Below are 24,058 nucleotides of genomic sequence, written 5' to 3' on the forward strand. Positions count from 1 at the left end.
CCCAGAACTCATTGGAGTGTGTAAGGGACTACAATGGTCCTAAAAGCCCCCTTACTAAGATGTTAAGAAAAACAAAAATTTGCTTTCCTAAAACAGAAAGAATTTGCGATAATTCAGGTTGGAGTGAGCTCGAGATGTCTCCCAGAGCACCACTGCTGAATATATGCAAATTAACCATTGTACCCTTAGAAGCTAAACACACCTCCAGAACCGCTGGATTGCAATTATTGGAAGTCAATTATCAGTTGTTCCCATTAACGCAACTATTTTAGAAGTCATTCCAATTTGATCATAAAATCCAACTTTCGGATCGATCATTTTTCATTTTCAAATTGGCCAAAGAATCGTATCCCATAGATTTGCGCCATAAATGGTGCAGTTTTCTAAACAATTCGATCATAAAAAGTGCGTTGAAATATTGAACCGGAAGAAAAATTTGTTAACGGATCGTTAATGGTCACTTTTATTCCAGGGCTGTGGAGTCGGAATCGAGGAGTCGGGGCAATTTTGGGTACCCCGAGTTGGAGTCGTTTTCATAAACTGAGCAGTCGGAGTCGGGGCAATTTTGGGCACCCCGAGTCACAGTTGGAGTCGTTTTCATAAACTGAGGAGTCGGAGTCGGATGATTTTTGTACAAAATCCACAGCACTGTTAAGTATTAGACTAAGGAGTCGGAATCGAGGAGTCGGGGCCATTTTGGGCACCCGGAGTCGGAGTTGGAGTTGTGGTTTCATAAACTGAGGTGTCGGAGTTGGAAGATTTTTGTACCAACTCCACAGCCATGCTTTATTCAGACACTTCTGCAGCCAAATAGATCAACAGGACAGCCAAGTAACTGTTATTGCCTAAAAGGAAATAAATATGGCAGCTTCCATATTCTTCTCACTTCAGTTGTCCTTAAAAACTTAGGCTTCAGGCCAGGGTGTGAGGTTAGGATTACACATGAAACAGCAGTGTTGTCTGCACCGACACAAAATTAGTGGATACAGGTGGATAAAAGCTGTTTTTACAACCAGCAACACAATGCAGAAGACATATGTTATGTGGAGACTTACTCAGCCATGCAGAGGAAACTCCATAACAGCTGAACCAGAATAAATGAACCAGAGGCTGTGACCCAACAACCAATCAGATTCCAGGCTTCATTCCTTTCATTCAGATTATACAGTAAAGCTCAAGCTAGATTGCCTGCAATTCTATACTTACAATTTTATAAATCAACCAGAATTTATTAACTTCTTTGTAGCACCAAGTCGATTACTTGTGGTAGAAGCCAGTACCACTGGCTCGTCTGCTGCGGATGAACTACAAACCTTAGCAAGCAACAGTCAAGAGTTTAATGTGGATGCAAAAAAAAAAAACTAAAATAATGCAGCAAGCAGTATTTGTTTATAAAGTATTCATTTGTTAGAGTTTGTAATCCAGCATCAAAAGATATACAACTTTCCTCTGTTTCCTGCCTAGCTCACCTGAAGGTCTGAAGCAAGCGACTCATGCTGTCAGCTCACACTTCTGGTCACTGGAGGATCTGTGAGGCGTGTGAAAATACAATTGAAGCAGTTACTCAAGCACACCAAAGCAAGTTGTGAGCATTAATCGATATTAGCCTACAGAGTGAAAATTCACTTCTGCTGCATTCTCGCAGATCTTTCAGTGACTGAAAAGGTGAGCTGGCAGCATGAGTCACTTGTTTCAGACTTTTAGATCAAATAGGCATGAAACACAAGGAAAAGCTAACACTTCTGCTACTGTAATACAAACTTTACTGCAAACTGTATTACAAACTGTACTTTATGTACAGGAGTACTGTATACAGGAGTTTCAGGTTTTGCAAGGAAACAAGCTTTCACAGTAGGCAAACCAGAGGTCCTCTTTACTAGATACATCTATAAAAAGGCTCTCATGTTTTCGTACGAAGCAGAAGGAATGGAAATGAATGAACATAAGCAATCCTTTTACATGGCAGGCAGAACTGAAAGGCTTGGTTACCGGTGATACCTGATATATTATATACAGCTTCTTTGGAAGTGTTCAGAAGGGACAAGAAGAAAGAGTAACTGTTGCTTAGAAACTGATAAGTGAATCGATGTGGCAAATGAGCCAGTATCAGAGAAAATGCAGCTTCCGCAACACATCCTATGAGGAGGATTTTATGATGCGCTATTGGATTGGGCACAAAAATTATTTGTAACTTATTCCTGTTAAAATATTGTTTGCCTGAAAGCTGCAGAGAGGTTTTCAACAAAGCAAGTGACAACCAAACGGACAGGTTATGACTGCAAAATCAAACTGCTCATCAATGGTAATATAGTAGGAGGTGAAGATAAACTTTGAAAAGTTTATTTTAAAACTTTTGCTATGGCACATAGTCTTTCAGGAGTTGGAAAAGGGATATTTCACGAAGGGTTCTAAGCAAGGAAAAACCTGAGAAAGTGAAATATAGCTGCGGGGTTACTTTTACACTTTAGGTAATCGCTTAAATTATTCCCATTCTTTACCTTGTTCTTAAAGAGGAGCTGTCAGCCATACTATCTCAGAAAAAAAAGACATTTATAAGTAGATAAATATTTACTCTACTTACATAACATACAGTATGTATTGCACTGTCCACGTTTTGATTTTATACATTTTTCTACAGTAAAAAAAGATAAAATGCTTCTTAGCATTTTAACCATTTTAACTGTGGCTATTTTGAAGCCAATCCTGATGTAATTTCCTCCCTTACTCTCCTCTGCCTGATTGTGTATGCATTGCCTGCCCTTCACTAAAGAAAGTGCATTGTCTCAGCATGAGAAATATTGGCCAATCAGAGAGGAACAGAGGTGTGGGAGGGGAAACCAGGAGGGAAAGAGGCTTCAGCCAATCAGGCTGCATTAGTTAAGTCTGAGGGGAAAGTAGAGAAGCAAAAAAGGACAACCTAGCATGCCCTGCAACTTCCTTTGTGCGTACCAAATAAGAGTCCGGTAAACTGGGGAATGATCATTTATCAACAAGAAAAGTAATAGATTTTAACTTCAGGATTGCCTGATTAGCATCCTTATTACTTGTTTACCAGATACAAATAAAGAATGGATTTTTGATTTTATGCCCAACAGTTACACTTTAAAGAGAATCTGTATTGTTAAAATCGCACAAAAGTAAACATACCAGTGCGTTAGGGGACATCTCCTATTACCCTCTGTCACAATTTAGCCACTCCTCGCCGCATTAAAAGTGGTTAAAAACAGTTTTAAAAAGTTTGTTTATAAACAAACAAAATGGCCACCAAAACAGGAAGTAGGTTGATGTACAGTATGTCCACACACAGAAAATACATTCATACACAAGCAGGCTGTATACACCCTTCCTTTTGAATCTCAAGAGATCATTTGTGTGTTTCTTTCCCCCTGCAGCTATCTTCCACTGAAGTGTCAGGCTGTTTCTTTCTGCAGAGTGCAGACAGCTCTGCCTGTATGTAATTCCTCAGTATGTGAAAGCCCAGCCAGCTCAGAGGAGGATTTATCCAGCTTGTAAAAGATAAGAGAGAAGAGAGAAGCTGCCCTAATCTAAATAATACACAGGCAGTGTGCAGAGAGGGGCCTGGAGGGGGGAGATGCATCACAGAACCACAACACTGAAGAACTTGGCAGCCTTCCAGACACAGGCTGACAAGTCTGACAAGAGAGAGATAAGTTGATTTATTACAGAGATGGTGATAGTAGAAAGTGCTGCAGTAAGCCAGAACACATTAGAATAGCTTTTGGAACTTGTAGGATGATAAAAAACAGGATGCAATTTTTGTTACGGAGTCTCTTTAAGGGATACCTGTAACCACCCTGAGGGGAAAAAAAAAAGTGTAATGTCCAAGAAGCCCTGGGGTCGCCTCTGAATGCTCAGAAGGACTCAGGGTTTTTGAGTACTTCTGAAGACTAGTTTCTCCTAACTGTGCACGGACTCCAAAGCCTTCAGAGGAGACCTGAAGACGTAGCGGGTGGAAAAACGAGAGGACCGGGAAGAATGAGATGGTAAGTATTTAGACACTGTTCTGTGCAGAAATGACTCATGCTGCAGGTGGGAATTTGGGATTGCTATGTACTCCAAACCATGTACTGTTAACTGTGGCTGCAAAGACGAGAGCTTTTGAACTTGAACATTCAAACCTGTAGCTGGCTGCACACTGAAAGCTATTTTTTAATAACTTTAAAGGAACACCATCACGAAAAATTGTAAAAAAATAAACGCGTATGTAAAATGTACTATAAATTACTTTTTTCCTATGTTGCTGTCACTGATAGAAAATCTGATAGATTTTGGACTAGTCCATCTCCTCATAGGAGATTCTCAGCATTACCTTTATTCTTTACAAAAGCTTTCCTTGAAAAGGATCTATGCAAAGATGTCAGCTGTCTTCCTTACTCATTTCCACTCTATTTTGGCAGCTGGACTGAGCAACTACAGCTCAGTAAGTGCTTTTGTAAATAAACAAATAACTGAGAAAACCCCACGAGGAGATGGACTAGTCCAAAACCCAACAGATCAGTCAGATTTTCACTGCCCACCTTAAATGACAGCAAAATAGGAAAACAAAATGATAGTGCAAGGATAAATGTATATGTATGTATTTACACATTTTCGTGATTGTTACATTTAAATTGTGAAATGGCTTGTAAAGCACTAACCAAAGACAACAGCAATTTTAAAAAGAAGTGTGAAGTTTCCATTTAAGGCATCATAAAATTCTCCTGTAACTATATTATCAGATCTGAGAGACAGAACAGACAATATGGCTCCCATAGTGTCAAGCAACAGGTACTCTTGAGAACTTCCTCACATCCTGCTACCGAGACCAGGCAAAGTGTCTCAAGTGGCCGACAGATGAAAACAAGTAAAGACACCCAGGAATGCAAAACGGCATCCCGATGTCACTTTTACTGTAAGGAATGGCAGTAGGCGGAGCTTCGTAGTGTGCCGGTAGTTGCTGCATCTGTGCTGGGATTGGCGGTCGGTCCTGGGCTGCGCTAGCACATGTTGCAGGTGCTCTGTTTGGCATCCCGGTTCTGTCCCTAGAGGCAGACAGAAGAGCTGTATTTAGAGCAGGATGTAACAGCATATTCATCGTATGGCGAAGGAGTGGACTACACAGATCGTGGTAAACCTGCCTGTAACACACATGGTACGAGTAGGCTGACACCCCAACAGAGAAAAGTGGTGAAAGAGTGATGAATAAAGGAAAGCGATGAGATCTGTAAACACTTACCTGCCGTACTGAGTGTAAAGTCCTACGCATGTCGCTCAGAGCACTGGAGGGAAAAATATTTAAAGATTTCTTTTGATACCTGGATTGTTGTAGGTGGTTAGTTCTGGCCTATTGGAAGCCTTGTACACTTAAAGTGGAACTTAAAATCAGAACTTCCTCTCTGCTCTAAATTATTAGCCATAGCATGATAACTGTTATGGGAAAAATATCTTCATTGCAAATTTACAGAAATGTATCGAAAGCAAAGGGCACTGAAAGGGTTAAAGGACTATTTAAGTGAGAGGGATATGGAAGCTGCCATATACATTTCCTTTCAAAGCGGATCTGAGATGAAAAACTAACTTTACCAAGTAACTTGTCTATATATCTTATCTAAAGTTAGCTTACACAGCAAATCTAGCTGCAAACAGCTTCAACAGTTTATGATTATTTATTCCTGTGATACGAGAGCAGCCATGTTCTGTTTGTCACATTACACAAGGCAAGCGGATCTGTATCTCCAGCCCTCAGCCTGTGAAAATGTCACTCCCCCCCCCTCCTCCTCCCCTGAAATCTCTGGCTAGTAACCTCCTCCTTCCCAGACTAAGCTCCCATAAGCCCTTGCTACATGGGACTGAGTGCCAAGGCATTTTGGAGAAGCTGTGGGCAAGGCTTGTTTAGTTTACAGGGAATTAGAGTATTAAAACAAAACAAAAAAGTATTTGGCTTGAGGAATGCCCTATAAACAATATGAAAGGAACACAATTATGCAATGTGTAAAAGTTTCTCGGATCCACTTTAAGAAATACCAGTGACCCGACTGTCCTGCTGATCCTCTGCCTCCAATTAGCCCTAGACCATGAACAAGCTCACAGATCAGGTGTCCTGACTGAAGTCTGACAAGATTAACCACATGCTTGTTTCAGGTATATGATTTAGACACTACTGGTGCTAAAAGATAAGCAGGGCAGCTAGGCAACTAGTATTGTTTAAAAGGAAATAAAGATGTCAGCCACTTCAGATGACCTTTAAGCCTCAATGTTTACGATATGGAGAGCTGCCTTGGCAGAGTTCTCCCGCAGTCTATTCACATTTGCTGATGAGAACAGGCAGATTATCTGGCTAACCAGACACAGAACAGAGAAGTGAATTTCTTCAGCAACTGAATGTGGAATACATACTTTTCATTGTGTGCTGTGCAAGAATAAAGCCCTGCAAACCACAGCATCAACCACAAAAAAGTCTTGTACACAACAAACAGTATTTAAAGCGCACCTGAAATGAATCAAAATTTACTAGGAGGTCATACCTGGGACTTCCCAAGTGTCCCCATATACCGTATGGCCCCTCAGCTTCACCAGACTCCCCGAGTTGGAGCTATACCCCCCCCTACTGAAGGGAGCATGCTCTGTCCATTCTGCATGCACTCTTTGTGCACGAATGTGAGCAGGAGCCATATCCGGAGGTGTCCTGGGCATGCGCCGGTACGAATGTTGCAGAATCGCCTGGCAGTTACTGCTGTGCACAGGCATTTGGGAGCATGAACGAATGGGGAACAGTGGATAGGGCATGTGTCCTTGCTCTAACTGGGTTTAGTCTGAACTTTGTACAGGGGCCATAGCTCCAACACAGAGGTGAGGCCGGCGATACTAATTGACAGAGGAGTTTATGCGGACACTGAAGTAGCCCCAGGTATGGCCACCTCAAAAAAAAATTCCCTGAGTTCAGGTACCCTTTAAATATTTAAATAAAGGACAGGAGGTCCTAGGCAGAGATGGTCAATGAGGCGTCAACGATTATGGCTTCAGTGCAAATTTAATGCAAATACTGCGCAGCTTAGAAATGGACAAGTCAAATATGGTGGCAAGTGCTTCTGGCTTGCCCAATTCCAAGCTGCATAAAATGTGCAAGCAAGATAGAGTTCTTTGCTTCTCACTGGCCCCCATCTATAGCCCTGGGGATATTATTCCAAATGAACATGCTGCCCTCTGCTGTTAGAAAAACATGGATTCTAAATGCACATTCCACTACTGATTTCACTGACACAGGTGCCTCTGCCCAAAACACGGAGTTCTATCTAATCTATCTAAACCCTTCTGTTCCAAGACAGGGATTCTAAAGTCTACTGCAGTGACCGCCTAAGCTGACCAACTACTACTAGTCAGCTCAGAGAAGAAGAAGTTTTCCTGATATTTCAAGAATGAGGACCCTCTTTAAAAGAAGAAACACCAGAAGCCAAAATGGTGACGTATCTCTGGCCAAATAATATACCATATTTTTCCACGTATAAGACGCACCTAGGTTTAGAGGGCAAAATCCATGGAAAAAATATATATATACTAAACCTGGTGCGTCCATATTCCAGGAGCATCTTGTAGATGTTCTCCCTCAATTATTGTGTCCTCCTGTGTGTGCCCCTTCTGTTCTCAATGTGGCCCCTTCTGTCCCCAGTGTGACCCCTTCTGTCCACCACTTGGCCTCCTGTGTCCCCAGTTTGGCCTACTCTGACACCCCCCCCCCCCCCACACACACACACACACACATATCTAAGAGAAGCGGCAGTGCGGATCACCTCTCATTTTTGGGGGAGAAAAAAAATCTGTCTTATGTGCTGAAAAATCCAGTAAGTTCTTAGAAATGTATACTCACAAACACCATCAAAGCTTGTTATTTAGGGTCGAGCTAAAAAACTACAACCTCCCAAGTTAGAGGTGTTAAGCTTTACAAACAAAACACTTTCTGAGGCACTCAGACTCTTTGGCCGTAACTGCAAGGAACTGCTGTGAGACCGACCTGAACAAGTGGTTACCATTTCACAAAACACGTCTATTTTAGTGCTTGAATAAACTTCCATTCCAGTAAACAAAGACCTAGTTCTTCAGAAGAGGTAAAACCAACACTACCACTCACTTTTTATTTTAAACCATTTTACACATAGCGGGCACCTCCAAAAGTGCTATGATGGCAAACTGCTAGTCAAAGTGACTAAACTTTATTTCAAGAAGTGATGCGCACTGACTGTACTCACCGCTTGCTGTTGTCGCCTGTACTCCTCCTCACTAGCTGCCAGAGCTCTGGCCAGAGCCAAGTCTTCTTCTTCCTGAGTGCTGAGAGGTAAAACACATGTAAGAAGCAGCAAGAATCCATTTGACGTCAAATTTTAGCATAACAATACTTGACAGAGCTGAAAATGTGGCTCTGATCAATTCTTAGAGAAAGTGAAGAATCATGGGAAAACACTGATGATTGATGACATCAAAGACCCCCCCCCCCCCCCCCCTCTCCTTGTTTTACAGTTGGGTGCCACCGTTTCACATATATGGCTTTTCCCTCTTTTTTTTCTAGTACGAGAGAACCTCGTACCGCGCCTGCGCAGGACGCTCCCGGGCCGGTGACAGGAGGGCTGCGCAGGCACAGTGGGCGTTGGCTTGCAAGTCGGTGAAAGAGAAAGTGAGCCGCGGCGTGGGAACGGAGGATCGTTCCAGGACCGCACGGGCACAGGGCGGCTGCACGGGGCTTCCAGAAAGTAGGTAAGTGTAACTTTTTTTTTTTAACTCATTACAGGTTTCCTTTAACGCTTAAAAATGAGATATTGAGATAATGGACCCCAATCCCTCCTCCAGTGACAAGCGGTCATCCTACCTGTGCTGCTGAGGCCTGTTCTGCTGCTGTGACTCCGCTAGGGACATTTCCAAGGCCCTCTGCAAGGCTTCCTCCTCTGACTGGAAAAGAGAGGTTCAGTTTAAGATATACAGTGACTATACAAGTCATTTTGTGACTGAATGCCATTAAATATACTCTGATCTTCGGGCTGCAGCTGCTATCATTATTTTAAGAAACTTTCTGGAAACCACTTCAACAGTCAGCAACAAGGTGTAGTGGGGGGGGGGGGGGGGGGTGTAGTAACATGCGAGTACTTTCAGTCTGTATCGCTCCATGTTGTGAACGCACTGCCCATACAATCATATGGGCACGTTCACGCCTCTGCGTTACAACAGGCCCCGTTCTCCACTCTCTACAGTGTTTTTCTATATAAAATGTACGATGCATAATTCTTCCAGCTATGAAAATATGGTGCCTGTTATAGTGTGTAGAGTGTGCGTTATATTATGGCTGAACTTGACCTTAAAGTCATTGGGAACCGCCTGTAAAAAGAAACCAAAAAAAAAAAAACAGATACTTACCTAAGGAGAGGGAAGTCTCTGGGCCCTATAGAGTCTTCCTGCTCCTCTCCCAGTGCCCTTGGTGCAGTTTTGGCTCCAGTGTTTGAATCCCCCGCCACGGAGGTCTTCGGGAGCAGAGTCATTCCGAAGACTGGTGGCTCTATACTGTGCTGACCAAATTGGACAAATACTGCTCCCTAGGACAGTGCTGCACTAAGGGCACCGGGAGAGGAGTGGGAATTGCTCTGTAGGGCTCAGAGCCTTCCCTCTCCTTAGGTAAGTATCTGGCTTTTTTTTTTTTTTTTTTTTAACAGAAGGTTCCCATTGACTTTAAGGTGAATGTTAAGTGAAAAAAGAAAAACAAAAAACAGATACCTATGGAGAGGGAAGGCTCTGGGTCCTATAGAGCCCTCCCATTCCTCTTGTTCCAGCGCTGTCATATCGTTGCTATCGGCCACCGCGGAAGGCTTCAGAAGTCTTTGGAAGCCCAAGTGCTCCTGAAGACGGGCGGCTCCGCACTGCGCCTGCGCGAGCGCCCTCTCTCACACTCAAGCAAGCGCACTTTGGAGCCGCTCATCTTCGAAACCACCCTGGCTCCCAGAGACTTCTGAAGCCTCCGGGGGCGGCAGATTAGAAAGAGGTGACAGCGCTGGAACGAGGGGATCGTGAGAGGAATGGGAAGGCTCTATGGGATACAGAGCCTTTCCTCTCAATAGATGGCTAGATGGCCATGCTCCCAATCGTGTACAAGTGTGGCTTTACTGCGCCTGCACAAGTAAGGCCACGCTTTCCCTTTCCACAAGCAGCTTCGAGCTACTGTGCAGACAGGGAGGGAAACTGAGGGCACACAGTTCAATATGTTCTCTGTGCTTTATGTCTGGGCAATCAATTCAGAAGATACCTTATTTTTCAGACTATAAGACACGCCTAGGTTTAAAGAAACAATAATAAACCTGGTGCATCTTTAGTGCAGGGGCATCTCGTGGACCTTTCCACCCAACAACCCCCTCCACCCCCTAAGCTGTCACTAAGCTACACTAACCCCCACCAGTTACACTACACTAACCACTGCTGCACCCACCACCTGCTACCCTACCAGCTAGGCTACACTGCATTGCCACTGCTCCCCTGATCCAATGCCCACATGCCTCTCCCCTTGCTCTAGCTGCTGTACATGCGTTCCTCTTCTGTAGGTGCCGATCTACACTGCAGCTGTGGGTCCTCCATTCCTCATGGCTTCCGTACTTCCTGATGTGGTTTCCTGGCATATGCGCCATGTCATACATGACCCCATGTGCCATGGAACCAATGATCAGGAAGTGTGGAGGCCGCAAGGAATGGAGGATCAAGAGCTGTATAATGGCGGCAGGCGGCTGCAGTGTACATCAGAAGCTGCAGGAGAAGAGGATTGCGTGTACAGAGGTTCAGACGATGGGGAGAGGAGTGCAACAACTGTATGGGCAAGTGCTTCCCTGCACACTCTGCACCCATTTTTACCGTATCTTTGGACTATAAATCCCCCCCCCCCCCCAGTTTAGGGGGATAAAAAAAAGTGTGTCTTATATTACGAAAAAATACAAATACTGTATTTCAAATACATATTAAGTGATCTGTGGAGTCAGTCTAAAACCACCATAAGGTTTGGCTTATGATATATACTTACCAATCCGTTTAGCAATGCGGCTGCAGGAGGTGGCTGTGCTTTGGGGATGCTCGTCCTAAAGAAGGGGAGAAAATGTAATTACCAGGTAAAGAGCACTCATACAATTTCTTCCTTGCTAAAATACAGTGCAATTCCATGCAGCCGACCTGTCAGCTACTGCAGAAATACAGGGGCATTGAACCACACAGTTGGCTGCCACATTAGTAGACAGCTGTAGAGGTTCCAAACTCCACAAATGGCAACACTGTTAACTTCCGATTAATTGTCAGTGCTTTACTACCGTTACATCGCCTGATGTTTCCCAATCTGGTTCTTTACTACCTCCAACCACCCAGTGCAAAAAGACACAAACTCAAAGGTGACCACCACAATACAATTTGATGGCATCAGGTACTGATCGTAAAGAAAAACTCATGCAAGTTTTTTTTTACCACAATGAAAAATACAGGTGAAACCACTCACACTGTGGTTCCCTGCACATAAGACCCTTTTTGCATAAAATCCCCTTAAAACCAGGGCTGTGGAGTCGGAGTCCGAGTCGTGGAGTCGGAGTCGTGGAGTCGGGCAATTTTGGGTGCCTGGAGTCGGAGTCGGGAAAAAATGCACCGACTCCGACTCCTAATGAATTTGTAACTGTAATTAAAATAGAAAATATGATAAAATGTTCTATTTCTCAGATAATAGTCATTAAAAATAATGTATATATACAGTAATAGCTGTGCTTAGTCCACAAAAATGAAATAAACCAATCAAAATTAGTTACTTGTGCTGCTTCAATAAAGCAGTCCCCGTATTTTTAAGGTCAGATATACATATCTGATTGTGACTGTATATATGATGCGTACACAGGAATCTCTTATATATACTAAATAACATCTATGCTGTAAGAATAAAGCCTGATATGTAGCTGTGTCACTAATAGAGATGGTCAATGAGATGGAAATAATTCTGCACTGATGCTGATTTATGCAAATGTATGCACTCCCTTTGCTGATGAAATCAAATAATTTGATATGTTATTAAAATTTGGTTTGGTGACTACAAATTAAAGGGTACCTGAGACGGATGAAAAGTAAAGTTTTATACATACCTGGGGCTTCCTCCAGCCCCCTTCAGGCTAATCAGTCCCTCACTGTCCTCCACCACCCGGATCTTCTGCTACGAGTCCTGGTAATTCAGCCAGTCAGCGCAGTCCGGCCGCATGCCACTCCCACAGCCAGGAACATTCTGCACCTGCGCAATAGTGCTGCACAGGTGTAGTATGCTCCTAGCGGTGGAGTGTGTTCATGCGCACTACGCCAGACTGGCTCAAGTACCTGGACTCATAGCAGAAGATCCAGGTGGTGGAGGAGGACAACGAGGGACTGATTATCCTGAAGGCGGCTGGAGGAAGCCCCAGGTATGTATAAAACTTTAATTTCATCTGTCTCAGGTTTACTTTGTTACACAGTAGTACTATACTCTACATATGCACTCCTCACAGAGCTGCAGGGAATCCACTGAGAATGCTGTGCACATTGAACACAGAGGTGTTGTCTGTTTACAATCTCCTCATTCCCCTGCAGAGTACCTGCACATCATTCTTACATGTACCCACACTTACATTGCCTAGGGCCTGATAGATGTTCTTTGTTCCGGTTTGTACCTTTTACAAGTACTATTACTAAGGACTAGTTTTAGTCTAAAGGGAATAAATATAGTAGTCTACATATCCTTCTCACTTCAGTTGTCTTGTAAAATTCCTAAGCGTTGGCAGTTATGAGACGAATTTCATGTTACATACTTTTAATCAACAAAATTGTAATATGCAAATTAGAGGAGTCGGAGTCGTGGAGTCGGAGGAATCCTAAACTGAGGAGTCGGAGTCGGTGGATTTTTGGACCGACTCCACAGCCCTGCTTAAAACGCAGGCATACATACAGTGCTCTTTGTAGATTGGTAACAGCCCACTCGCCAACCCTGACCAGTTTCGCCCTTCCAGCATCATCAGGTGTAATCTCTTGACTCAACAGGTCTAGCAGTAATCAGGCATGGTTATGGCTTGTCATGTTAAACTCAACCAGGGGTGTACTATACCTCTTCAGACCCCCCAGCAAACAAAACCATAATAGGGTCTCTGCACAGGCAACACTAATGTTGTACTAACGTGCCACAGATTTGGTATATAAAAAAAATCCTGCCTGAGCACTTGTAACCAATGATCGAACTTCATCCCAATAAGTAGCTGATACTCCCCTTTCCCATGAGAAACCTTTAACTTTTCTCAAACAGATCATCAGGGGGCTCTGTATGGCTGTGGTGAAACCCCTCCCATAGTGTGATGTCAAGACCTAAGTCCTGACAGTTTGTCTGTGACCCTTGTTGCATTGTGGGAAATAACAGCTGTTTCCAACTGCCAAGCAACCGATATCTCCCTCTGTGCATATGTATATCTATAAAAAACAACAACTGTTTAACCTATTGCATTGTTAGGGGGTGTGGTTATTTTCTTGTCTGCCAGTAATAAAGATGATGACGTGCAGGCTGATTGTGGAAACAATATGAACAAATTACATGACACATATCAATCATTTCTGGATCTCTCTTCTACGTTTTAACATCTCACTTTGCAACGTATTGATTTCTTTTTTTTCCCTTTTCGCTAAGGTTCCCCTTTAAAGGACAGATCCGAGCTGGCTAAAAACAAAAGAAATTTACTTACTTGGGGCTTCCTCCAGCCCCTGACAGCCCTCTTGTGACCTCACCACAGCTCCGCTCTCAGGCGGCGCCCGGGGTCCCCTCCGGTGTAGATGCATACCTCGCTACTGCGCCTGTGCGAGAGCCGCTCTAGGTCACGCTGACGTCATCTGGAGTTTTCTGTGCAGGTGCATAACTACTGTGCCTGCGGAGTACACTCTAGACGACACCAGCGTGACTGACAGCGGCGCTCGTGCAGGCGCAGTAGCGAGGTCGGCATCTACACCGGAGGGGACCCCAGGCCACCGGCTGGGAGGGGAGCTGCGGCAATGGCACAGGACTGCTGCCAGGGGCTAGAGGAAGCCCCAAGTAAGTCTTTTTTTTTTTTTTTTTAAATCAGCTTGGACCTCCCCTTTAAGGTTAAGAGAGGGAGAACAGACAACTGGCTGCACTGGAGGGGCAGGGTACCTGTTATGCTGTGGACGTGCTGCAGGTTTGGGGGCTGGTCGGCTGGAAGCAGCAGAGGCCTTGGAGGAGGAGGAGGAGGCCTGAGATCTGAGCAACGCTGCCTGCCTGTAAAACACAGAAAGAGAACATTATCTTCACTCGTCCATTATTGTGTACACAGGCATTAGACTGCACTAAGTGTGCTGAAAAAGCATCTCCTACTCAGTTCTAGAGTTGGGCGAACAGTTCGGCTGTGTTAGCCGAACTGTTCGGCTGCCCAACCTGTCATTTTGATGTGGCTCTTACTACTTCCGGGTCGCAATGACCCGGAGTAGTACGTCTGCGCTGGCCCGGCGGATCGCGTCCCAGATCGCGCTCCCGTTGCCGGGCACTCTCTGCGCATGTGTGTGACGTCACTCATGACGTCACACACATGCGCAGAGAGTGCCCGGCAACGGGAGCGCGATCTAGGACGCGATCCGCCGGGCCAGCGCAGACGTACTACTCCGGGTCATTGCGACCCGGAAGTAGTAAGAGCCACATCAAAATGACAGGTTGGGCAGCCGAACAGTTCGGCTAACACAGCCGAACTGTTCGCCCAACTCTACTCAGTTCCCAGCAGTCAGCAAAGCCTGCAGACCTACATCTCAACAATGACAGCATCCCAACAATCCTCATTACTAACGGCCTCTATTATTTATACAGCAGAAGTGTATGCTCTAGAAGCTTATACTAATACATCAAGAGACCATTACTCAGGGAACATAAATGGAGACAGAGCCAAGGCACTGCTTTTAAATGAAAGCTAAATGGAAGATTAAAGAGGCCCTGTAGTGACATGTAGTAGAATGAGGTAAATTATTCAGGATACCCACTTTTATGCTAATTCTCCTGGTTTTGGCATCAAAAACACTTCCTATACCTATACTGATACTTAGCCTAGTCTGTTTAGCAATACTGAATTAAAGAGGAACCTTAACCAAGTATTGACCTTCATTCCAATCAGTAGCCGATACCCTTTCCCACGAGAAAGCTTTACCTTTTCTGGAATAGATCAATGGGGGGGGATTGCTGTGTGGCTGATATTGTGGTGAAACCCCTCCCACAGTGTGATGTCATGACCTTGGTCCTGACAGTTTGCTGTCTGTGAACCTTGTTACATTGTGGGAAATAACAGCTTTTTCCAACTGCCAAGAACTCTCAGTAATGAACATTCCGTACAGATCACCTGGCAGAACTAAAGATGTCACCACCAGTGATACATTTCAGAGTGTAAATCAATGAGAGGAAAGATTTTACAATGGGCAAACACTGACTAGATAATCTATAAATTAATATTGTAAAAAATAAGCAATTGTATTCATTATGTTATTTTCACTGCAATTACGCTGTAACCCCTCACCATCCTGCTTCCACTGAACCCACCAAATCCAGCTCCCCCCCCCCCCCCCCCCCCCCCCGGCCGAACATTGTGGGAGACCATGTATACTTTGTAATAGCTTGGAATTCTCACTGGTCAAACATTCCACAAAGCTGCACCTGACAGGACTAAAGGAGTCTCCACCGGTGATACATTTCACACATTACATGACTGTGGTAAAGAGGCCGGGGTACACAGTATAGAGAGACCACACAATGATGAACAATGATGGCGGTAGGAGCTCACCCTGCCCTGGAGATGGCGCTGCTCTTGCCTTGACTGCCTTGACAGTCATGGTCCAGTGGGTGTCGGTGTTTGATGCAGAAGTCTCTAAGGCAATCTCCGCACGTGACCTTCATCAACTCTTTCTGCTTGCAGCCCACCCGCCCACACTTATTGGTGAATATCTAAGCGGTAAACACAAACATTGTTACTGTTGAACAATAGCAGACACAGTGGCATCAACTGAGAACAAAAGGACAGGCTGGTTGAGCAATCACACTTGGCACCGCCATGGCCTTGTGTCCTCCTTACCTTACGTTTCTGCTGGGCAGGATCAGACTTGCAGTCCCGATCGATGTGTTCTCCTACTACGACATCTGGCGCCTGTCCTCGTGTCACCGGGATGGGGATATTACAGAGGGGACAGACCGGGACCTGGACATCCTGAAAGGTACAAATTACTGTCATTAGCAGCTGCAAAGGTCTCCATATCATAAGGGGCAGACTGTATGCTTGTTCAGGGTCTATGGCTGAAAGTATTAGAGACAGAATCAGGAGGACTGCCAAGCTACTGGCATTGTTTAAAAGGAAATAAATATGGCAGCCTCCATATACCTCTCACTTCAGGTTCGCTTTAATCAAAAACATTTTGCTGACTATCCATGACAACTCCAACGCAGCCTTGTAATGTACCTGATCCCACAGCCAAAACCATTCAAGCATCTCCGCAGGTCAAAGCAGTGGCCTCCTTGACAAATTACCTTCTTATAGGCTGAGCTGCAGTTGTGCAGCACGTATGTAATGTGGTCCTTGCAGAAGATCTGCTCACAGGCGTCACACTTTAGAGGTAGGAAATCTGCAAAGGAGAAGAATAAGTAAAACAGCACAGCAAGCAAACAAATAAATATATAAATAAAAAACAAGTTGGAAGTCAGAGGAGTTATTAAAGTAAACATGTAAGGCAAAAGAAGTGCCCGGGGGGGGGGGGGGGGGGAGCCTCTGGATCCTAATGAGGCTTCCCTGTCTGCCTCCACCAGCCCGATCCAGCGCTGGCATCCCGGAGTAGAAGCCGACCACAATATTTACACCTGCGCAGCGGCTCTCCACTCGGACGGAAATAGCCGAGCCTGATTGGGTCCACTGTACTGCGCAGGTGTGCATATGTCAACAAGCACAGACAAGTAGATCTTCAGAGGGTCCCAGCGCTGGATCGCTGAGGCTTAGGAGGACGCGGGAAGCCTCTTTAGGATGCAGAGACTTTCTCCTCCCGAGGTAGGTACCCCCCAAGGGGCTCTTTTTTCTCTTACAGGTTTACTTTAAAGAGAACCCAAGGAGGCATGAAATAAAAAGAATAGACACTTAATCAAACATGAACTGTTAGGGGTCATGCGGATACGCTTGAGGGTCCAGTGTTCTCCCCAGAATTTTTTTCCAGCCGGGTGGCATGAAATAGTAGCCGGGTGGCATGAAAAAGTAGCCGGGTGGCATGAAAAAGTAGCCGGGTGGGGCGAGATGAGAGAATGAGAGATGCATACAGAATAGGAGGTGGTGAGCTGATGACAGCCGGGTGCTCACCAAAACTAGCCGGGTGGAGCACCCGGCTAAAAGAGCCTGGGGAGAATACTGGGGTCCTTTTACAATTACCGCGTTGCGGTGCAGTACTCTCCCCTGCCACAGCTGGTCGCATTGGCCATTACAGTCAAAGGAAGGAGGGAAGTGCTCCGGGTAACGCACAAGCTGCAGCGCGTTACCGTGCGATTTCCGCGGTAATCCCGGAAGTGCCATGTCATTTTTTTCTCTTGAGTTGCACAGCGGTTTTTAATACGCAATGCGACTTTTCAGCTGCATTGCGATTGCTCCAAAACGCACTGCACTTCACAAAGTGTAAAAACACCTTGAAAAACACTGGTCCACACAATCAGTGCTTCAGATACCAACCATTTTATATTTACTGTATATTCTGGCGTATAAGACTACTTTTTAACCCTTGAAAATCCTCTAAAAAGTCAGGGGTCGTCTTATACGCCGGGTGTCATTGATGCCGGGAGATACGCCCTATCCTGTTACTGACTCTCAGATCTCCCTGCTGAGGACTGTAGTGAAGCGGCGCACATGTGCGAGATCTGAGAGGCAGAGGGGTAGCTAAATAGGATACAAGGGCGGGGCCAGATGGGTGAAAGAGGCGTGTTTTATGGGCACAGTGTGCTCTATTCTTCCATACCGCTCTGATAAACAGGTGGACAGGGAGAGCAGACCAATCCACTTCGGGAGAGGGAGAGTTAACCAATCCAACCAATCACCTATATACTGTTATATACTGGGTACCACATACAGTACAGCACCAGTATCTGTTCATACATAGCACCAGTTTAGGATATTTGTTTTTCATTTTTATTTGGTGTGTGTTGGTTGAGGGGGGTAGTCTTACACGGCGAGTATATCCCAAACTACATTTTAACTGGAAAAGTTGGGGGGGTCGTTTTATACGCCAGAATATAACTGTAGTAGGCTTTATTCATTCGTCCCCTTTGTCCACACACCCACCTGGACTCCTTTTGACACCTTGTAGTGAACATATAACAGACAAGTCTGAGCAGAAGAGATGCTTTCCATCTACAGAATACTCACCTAGCTGCTTGCATGTTGCTTCTGAACAATGCTTCCCCAGGTCTGGAAACTCCATGCTGATACCTTCCAATGAGAAACAGATGATAAGTATTGCTGCATTCTGCTTTATAACATGGATGGATTACAGTATTACTTTATAAATTATTTAGTCCGCGTTTGTCCATTGTTAAAGGAGTCATCAGCCACACCAAGTCCCCCCCGCTCTACTTACCCGGGGATTCCTCCTGTCCATTGCAGATAACACGTCCCACGCCACAGCTCCGCTCTCCATTCTGTCCAGGGTTCCCACCAGTGCAGAGGGCGACCTTCAGGTCGTCTCTACTGCACCTGCGCGAGGCGCCACTGTCAAGCCCACGTTGTTCGCGGTGTACTGCGCAGGCGCAAAACTACTGCGCCTGCGCAGTACACTGCGGGCAACGTGGACTTGATTGTGGAAGCACATAGTGGAAGCATATGCATAGCATGTCTAAGCAGACTTGGAAAGTAGATGATAAAGAGGAACTCCAGTGAAAATAATGTAATAAAAAAAGTGCTTCATTTTTACAATAATTATGTATAAATGATTTAGTCAGTGTTTGCCGATTGTAAAATCTTTTAAATCCCTGATTTACATTCTGACATGTATTACATGGTGACATTTTTACTGTGGGCAGGTGATGTAGCTGCTGCATACTTTTTTGGCAGTTGGAAACAGCTGTAAACAGCTATTTCCCACAATGCAGCAAGGTTCACAGACAGGAAACTGCCAAGAGTACGTACTCAGAATTTCTTTGTAGGAGGGGTTTCACCACAATATCAGCCACACAGCTCCCCCTGATGGTCTGTTTGTGAAAAGGAATAGATTTCTCGTGGGAAAGGGGGTATCAGCTACTGATTGAGATAAAGTTCAATTCTTGGTCGGAGTTTCTCTTTAGGCATTCAGCTTGACAAGCAAGATAGGCAAGCCTAGGGCCCAAAAACATATAAGTCAGATTCAATCTATCGAGAGATATTGCAACATGTGTAGTGCACAATTCAGTCCCCTCTCCTCCTCCCTCTGCCTCTGAAATCAATGGCTAGTAACCTCCTCCTCCTCCTGCCCAGAATGAGCTCCCATAAGGCCCTGCTACCTGGGACTGAATGCCAAGGCTCTCTGAAAAGCTGTGGGCAAGGCTTGTTTAGTTTATAGGGAATTAGAGTATTAAAACAAAACAAAAAAAAGTATTTGGCTTGAGGAATTCCCTATAAACTATATGAAAGGAACACAATTATGCAATGAGTAAAAGTGAAGCGAGTCTAAATTCACTTTTTTAACTTGTTGCCATGTTAAGCACTATAAGCCCTGCTAAACCTGCCGCTATCCCGCAGCAAACCGAGGGGTTTATACCCCCCAAATCCCCTCTGCAAAATCCACGACTTTCCTGGTCGTGGATTTAGCTGCTCATGGAGGCAGAGCTTTCAGCTGCAGCTCTGCCTCCATGCGCGTCAATTGTCGCCTCTCCCCGCCCCTCTCTGTGAAGGCAGATTGAGAGGGGCGGGGAGAGGCTGCGATCAGCGCTGACTGACGCGCCAAGAGGCAGAGCTACAGCCATAAGCTCTGCCTCTATGAGGAAGCGCTCCCCGGACACAGCAAAGGGGATTTGGGGGGTATAAACCCCTTGTTTTGCTGCAGGATACCGGCGGTTTAGCAGGGCTTATAGTGCTTAACATGGCTAAAAGTTAGAAAAGTGAATTTAGACTCGCTTCAGAGTCTCTTTAAGTCATACGTATCTACGGGCCTCAACGGACAGTATTATTAAGTAACTTGTAGACCTAAGCCCGTTTAAAAATGGGCTCTAGGTCTTTTTCCGGTGGCCGCAGCCGCCACTGCGCATGCGTGCACACGCAACTGCCGCGTGCCGATCGCGCGCACCCGCCCACCCTCCCAGCCCCCTGGTCCCAGCTGTCCGTTACTGCGCACATGCGCAGTGACAAAAAAACTGGGACACCGGGACAGCTGCTGGACGCAGCGACAGTTAGGTTTTATTAAGTAGGATGGACAGGCAGTATAGTATAGGGGGTGGGAGCAGGGGATGCTGAGTAAGGCAGGATAGGTACACAGTATGTATAATGTACATGCAATATAGTATAGGGGTTGAGGTGCAGGGGATGCTGGGTGAAGGCAGCACAGGTATACAGTATGTATAATGTACAGACAGTATAGTATAGGGGGTGGTGGGGGAGCAGGGGATGCTGGGTAAAGGCAGGTTATGTATACAGTATGTATAATGTACATGCAGTAAAGTATAAGGGGTGGTGGGGGAGGGGCAGCGGTGTGAGCGCGGGGGATGCCGGGTAAAGAGTTACCTGCAGACCCCCCCCTCAGGCAGGCCGGGAGCCGTACGCGATATGCGGTCTCCATGTGTTCCTGGGTCACCTCCTCGGGCCGCACCGTGTCCGTCCAGCTCCAGGCCGCCTTCTCTAGCTGCAGCCCCCTGGTCCCAGCTGTCCGTTATGCACAGTAACAAAAAACCTGGGACACAGGGACAGCTGGCTGCTGGACGCAGCGACAGTAAAGGTAGCCATACACTGGTTGATTTGCCATCAGATTCGACCAACAGATAGATCCCTCTCTGATCGATTCTGATCAGAGAGGGATCGTATGGCTGCCTTTACTGCAAACAGATTGGGAACCGATTTCAGCCTGAAACCGTTCACAATCTGTTGTGGTGGTGGTGGTGCTGGTGCCACCGCTCCCCCCGCGCGCGCCCGCATACATTACCTGCTCCGCCGGCACGAATGCCCCAGGTCACCGCTGCTCCGTCTCCGCTCTGGTCTCCAGGTCCGGCATGCTTTACTTCTTCCTGCCCGGCAGGAAGTTTAAACGGTAGAGCGCCCTCTACTGTTTAAACTTCCTGCCGGGCAGGAGGAACTGAAGCATGCCGGAGACCAGAGCGGAGACGGAGCAGCGGTGACCGGGGGCAGTCGAGCCGGCGGAGCAGGTAATGTATTGCCGCTCTATTGCGTCGGTCGTCGGGCACTCGAATGCCGCTAGCGACGCGCTCCCTACCAGCGGGCGATCGACGGTAATTTTCCGCACAGCGCGATCGACGGGATCGGACGAAATGGATCGAAATTCGGCGTGTAGCGCGAACGATTGGCAGCAGATTCGATCCCAGTGATCGAATCTGCTGTCGAAACGGCGGCAAATCGGGCCAGTGTATGGCCAGCTTTAGGTTTTATTAGGTAGGATTAAGGGGCCCATACACTCAGCCGATTTTCTGGCCGAGCGATCGATCCAAATCGATCGATCGATTGCAAATCGGTTGGCCAATCGACCGATCGATGGCCGATTTTGATCGATTTCGATGGTTTTCCATCGAACTGGCAGGGTGGAAAATCTAGGTCGATCTGATGAGATTGCTTATTTTGCATTGGCCTTAATGTAAATCTGATGGCAAAAAAAATGCCATCAGATCGAATTTCAATAGATTTCAAACTGAAATCTATTGGAATTCTATCCTGGTAAAAAAATGTTCTAAAAACGCATCAGATAGATCATCAGATGCATTTCTTATCTATCTGCTGCCAATCTGACGAGTGTATGGGCACCTTTAGGAGGAACTTTAACCAACAAAGGTGGCCATACACTTATAGATTTGCAGCAGATTCGACCATCAAATAGATTTCTGTCAGATGCCTGTCAAGTCGAATCTAACAGGAGTCTATCTGATCACACTAGGAAATCTATCTAAATGCATTATTGGACCATTAGATCCAATGCAACTCTATGGGCCATTGATCTGCTGCCAGCAGCAGATCGATCTAGAGCTTCCATCCTGTCAAATAGATCAAATTGATTGAAATCGACCACAATATGATTTATAGATTTGATAGAATCGATTTCTGATGGATTCCATCGATGGCTGAAATTGACCAGTGTATGGGACCCTCAAGGATTGAACTTCATCCCAATCAGTAGCTCATACCCCCTTTCTCGATTAGCTCATCAGTGGGGTCTGTGCAGCTGATATTGTGGTGAAACCCCTCCCACAGAGTGCTGTCATGACCATGGCCCTGACAGCTTGCTGTTTGTGAATCTCATAGCATTGTGGGAAATAACAGCTTTTTCCATCTGCAAAGCAAGCAGTATCTCCCTCTGAGCATATGGTATAACTCGCAATATCGAACATTCCAAACAGATCACCTTGCAGAACTAAAATTGTCGCCACCAGTGATAAATTTTACAACAGGCAAACACTGACTAAATAAGCTATAAATGAATATTGTAAAAAAAAAAAAACCAAAAAAACAATTTTATTAATTATGTAATTTTCACTACAGTCCAGTTCATCTGTCATTCGCTCATAAATCCGATGAGGCTTATACAAAGTTCTGGTTCAGCCCCCATTTATTTCATAAACTCATACATGTCGAACTCCGGCCCGCGGGCCAAATCTGGCCCTCGGACCCACTAAATTTGGCCCTCAAGTGGTTTCCCCCCTTTGCATAATGTTTGGCCCACTCTAGATCACCAGGGAAGCTATATTGGAGGTGAAGCCCAAGAACACCAGGAAAGCCAATTTGGGGAGGTGGGGGGAAGCACTAGACACCAGGGAACTGTATAGGGGAGGGGGACCACTAGACACCAGGGAACTGTATAGGGGAGGGAGGACCACTTGACACCAGGGAACTGCATAAGGGTTGGAGGGGGGTCATTAGACACCAGGGAACTTTATAAGGGCAGGGAGTGGCCAGTAGACATTGAGGTTGGCCCGCCACTAGGTCCCAGTGTACAATTTCAGCCCACTTTGTGTTTGAGTTTGACACTCCTGCATTAATTGCACAGCAGTAAGCAAAACTACCAAAATCGAATATAAGATCACATCTAATAAGGAATGTTGTTTAACTGTGATTATTGACATGTTGTGGCTGTATTATGGCGATCTGTGTCCAGCAGTATATTCCCTACTCTTATGCAGCAGCAGAACAGTATGAAGTGCAGCTGCTAAGCTGATGTCCCCTTAAAAGGCCCTATTCTATATACAGAGCACCATATATATGGATATATATATAGCCCAGTGACATATAACAGGAAGGAGTAATAACAGCCACCCCCTGTGCCATACCCCACCAGACATCACCGCAAACCCCTCACCCCAAGCCGCCCTGTGACTCCCCAATCACACCCGGCTACACCCGATCACACTCACCAGACCCTGCCAGAAGCTTCACACTCCCGGAACTAGCGTCACTTCCGGCCGGTTGCCCCTAGAGACCGGAGGTGCGCTCTGGCAGGGGGTGCAGCCATTGGCTGAGAGAGGCTGGCGCTGCGGAATGGGCGGGACCGGCCGCCATATTGGTACACCCAGAGAGGAAGGAAGCTGTGTGTTGGGTAATATTTGTTATTATAGCAGCACAGCTGAGTCATGTGTCATGTGGTTGTGCTGAAGCCACAGGGGGATTGGAGTTCCCTTGTTTTGAGCTGCTAGGTGTGAGAAAAATATTATGTATTGGGTTAACATTAATTTTAATTATACTTTGTTACATAGATTATAGGCACTTTTATTATTATTATTACATAGCTCCAAACTGTCCCTCTTTTGGAGGGACAGTCCCTCCTTGGGAGCCCTGTCCCTCTGTCCCTTTTTCCTCCACCTTTGTCC

At 45.7% G+C, this 24,058-nt stretch overlaps 1 protein-coding gene across 3 annotated transcripts in view; it reads right to left on the bottom strand.

Moving 5' to 3' along the window:
- Window positions 1-23,661, bottom strand: part of ZFAND2B (zinc finger AN1-type containing 2B) — a 65,232-nt gene extending 41,571 nt beyond the window's left edge. Inside the window, exons 1-11 of one of the 3 annotated variants that reach the window (XM_068245967.1) lie at window positions 23,606-23,661; window positions 18,435-18,497; window positions 16,568-16,662; window positions 16,119-16,250; window positions 15,831-15,991; window positions 14,186-14,290; window positions 11,042-11,096; window positions 8,858-8,937; window positions 8,244-8,322; window positions 5,237-5,279; window positions 3,101-5,042 (exon numbers count right to left, since the gene is read on the bottom strand). In XM_068245967.1, coding sequence (XP_068102068.1) covers window positions 5,259-5,279; window positions 8,244-8,322; window positions 8,858-8,937; window positions 11,042-11,096; window positions 14,186-14,290; window positions 15,831-15,991; window positions 16,119-16,250; window positions 16,568-16,662; window positions 18,435-18,489 — 783 coding nt within the window. In that variant the 5' untranslated portion in view covers window positions 18,490-18,497; window positions 23,606-23,661 and the 3' untranslated portion in view covers window positions 3,101-5,042; window positions 5,237-5,258. Of the gene's footprint in view, window positions 1-3,100; window positions 5,043-5,236; window positions 5,280-8,243; window positions 8,323-8,857; window positions 8,938-11,041; window positions 11,097-14,185; window positions 14,291-15,830; window positions 15,992-16,118; window positions 16,251-16,567; window positions 16,663-18,434; window positions 18,498-23,605 lie in introns of those variants that run through there. The other 2 variants (XM_068245965.1, XM_068245966.1) reach the window with 2 other exon arrangements.
- Window positions 23,662-24,058: the final 397 nt, after the last annotated feature.

Source organism: Hyperolius riggenbachi, chromosome 7, assembly GCF_040937935.1.
Source record: "Hyperolius riggenbachi isolate aHypRig1 chromosome 7, aHypRig1.pri, whole genome shotgun sequence".
Lineage (NCBI taxonomy): Eukaryota > Metazoa > Chordata > Amphibia > Anura > Hyperoliidae > Hyperolius > Hyperolius riggenbachi.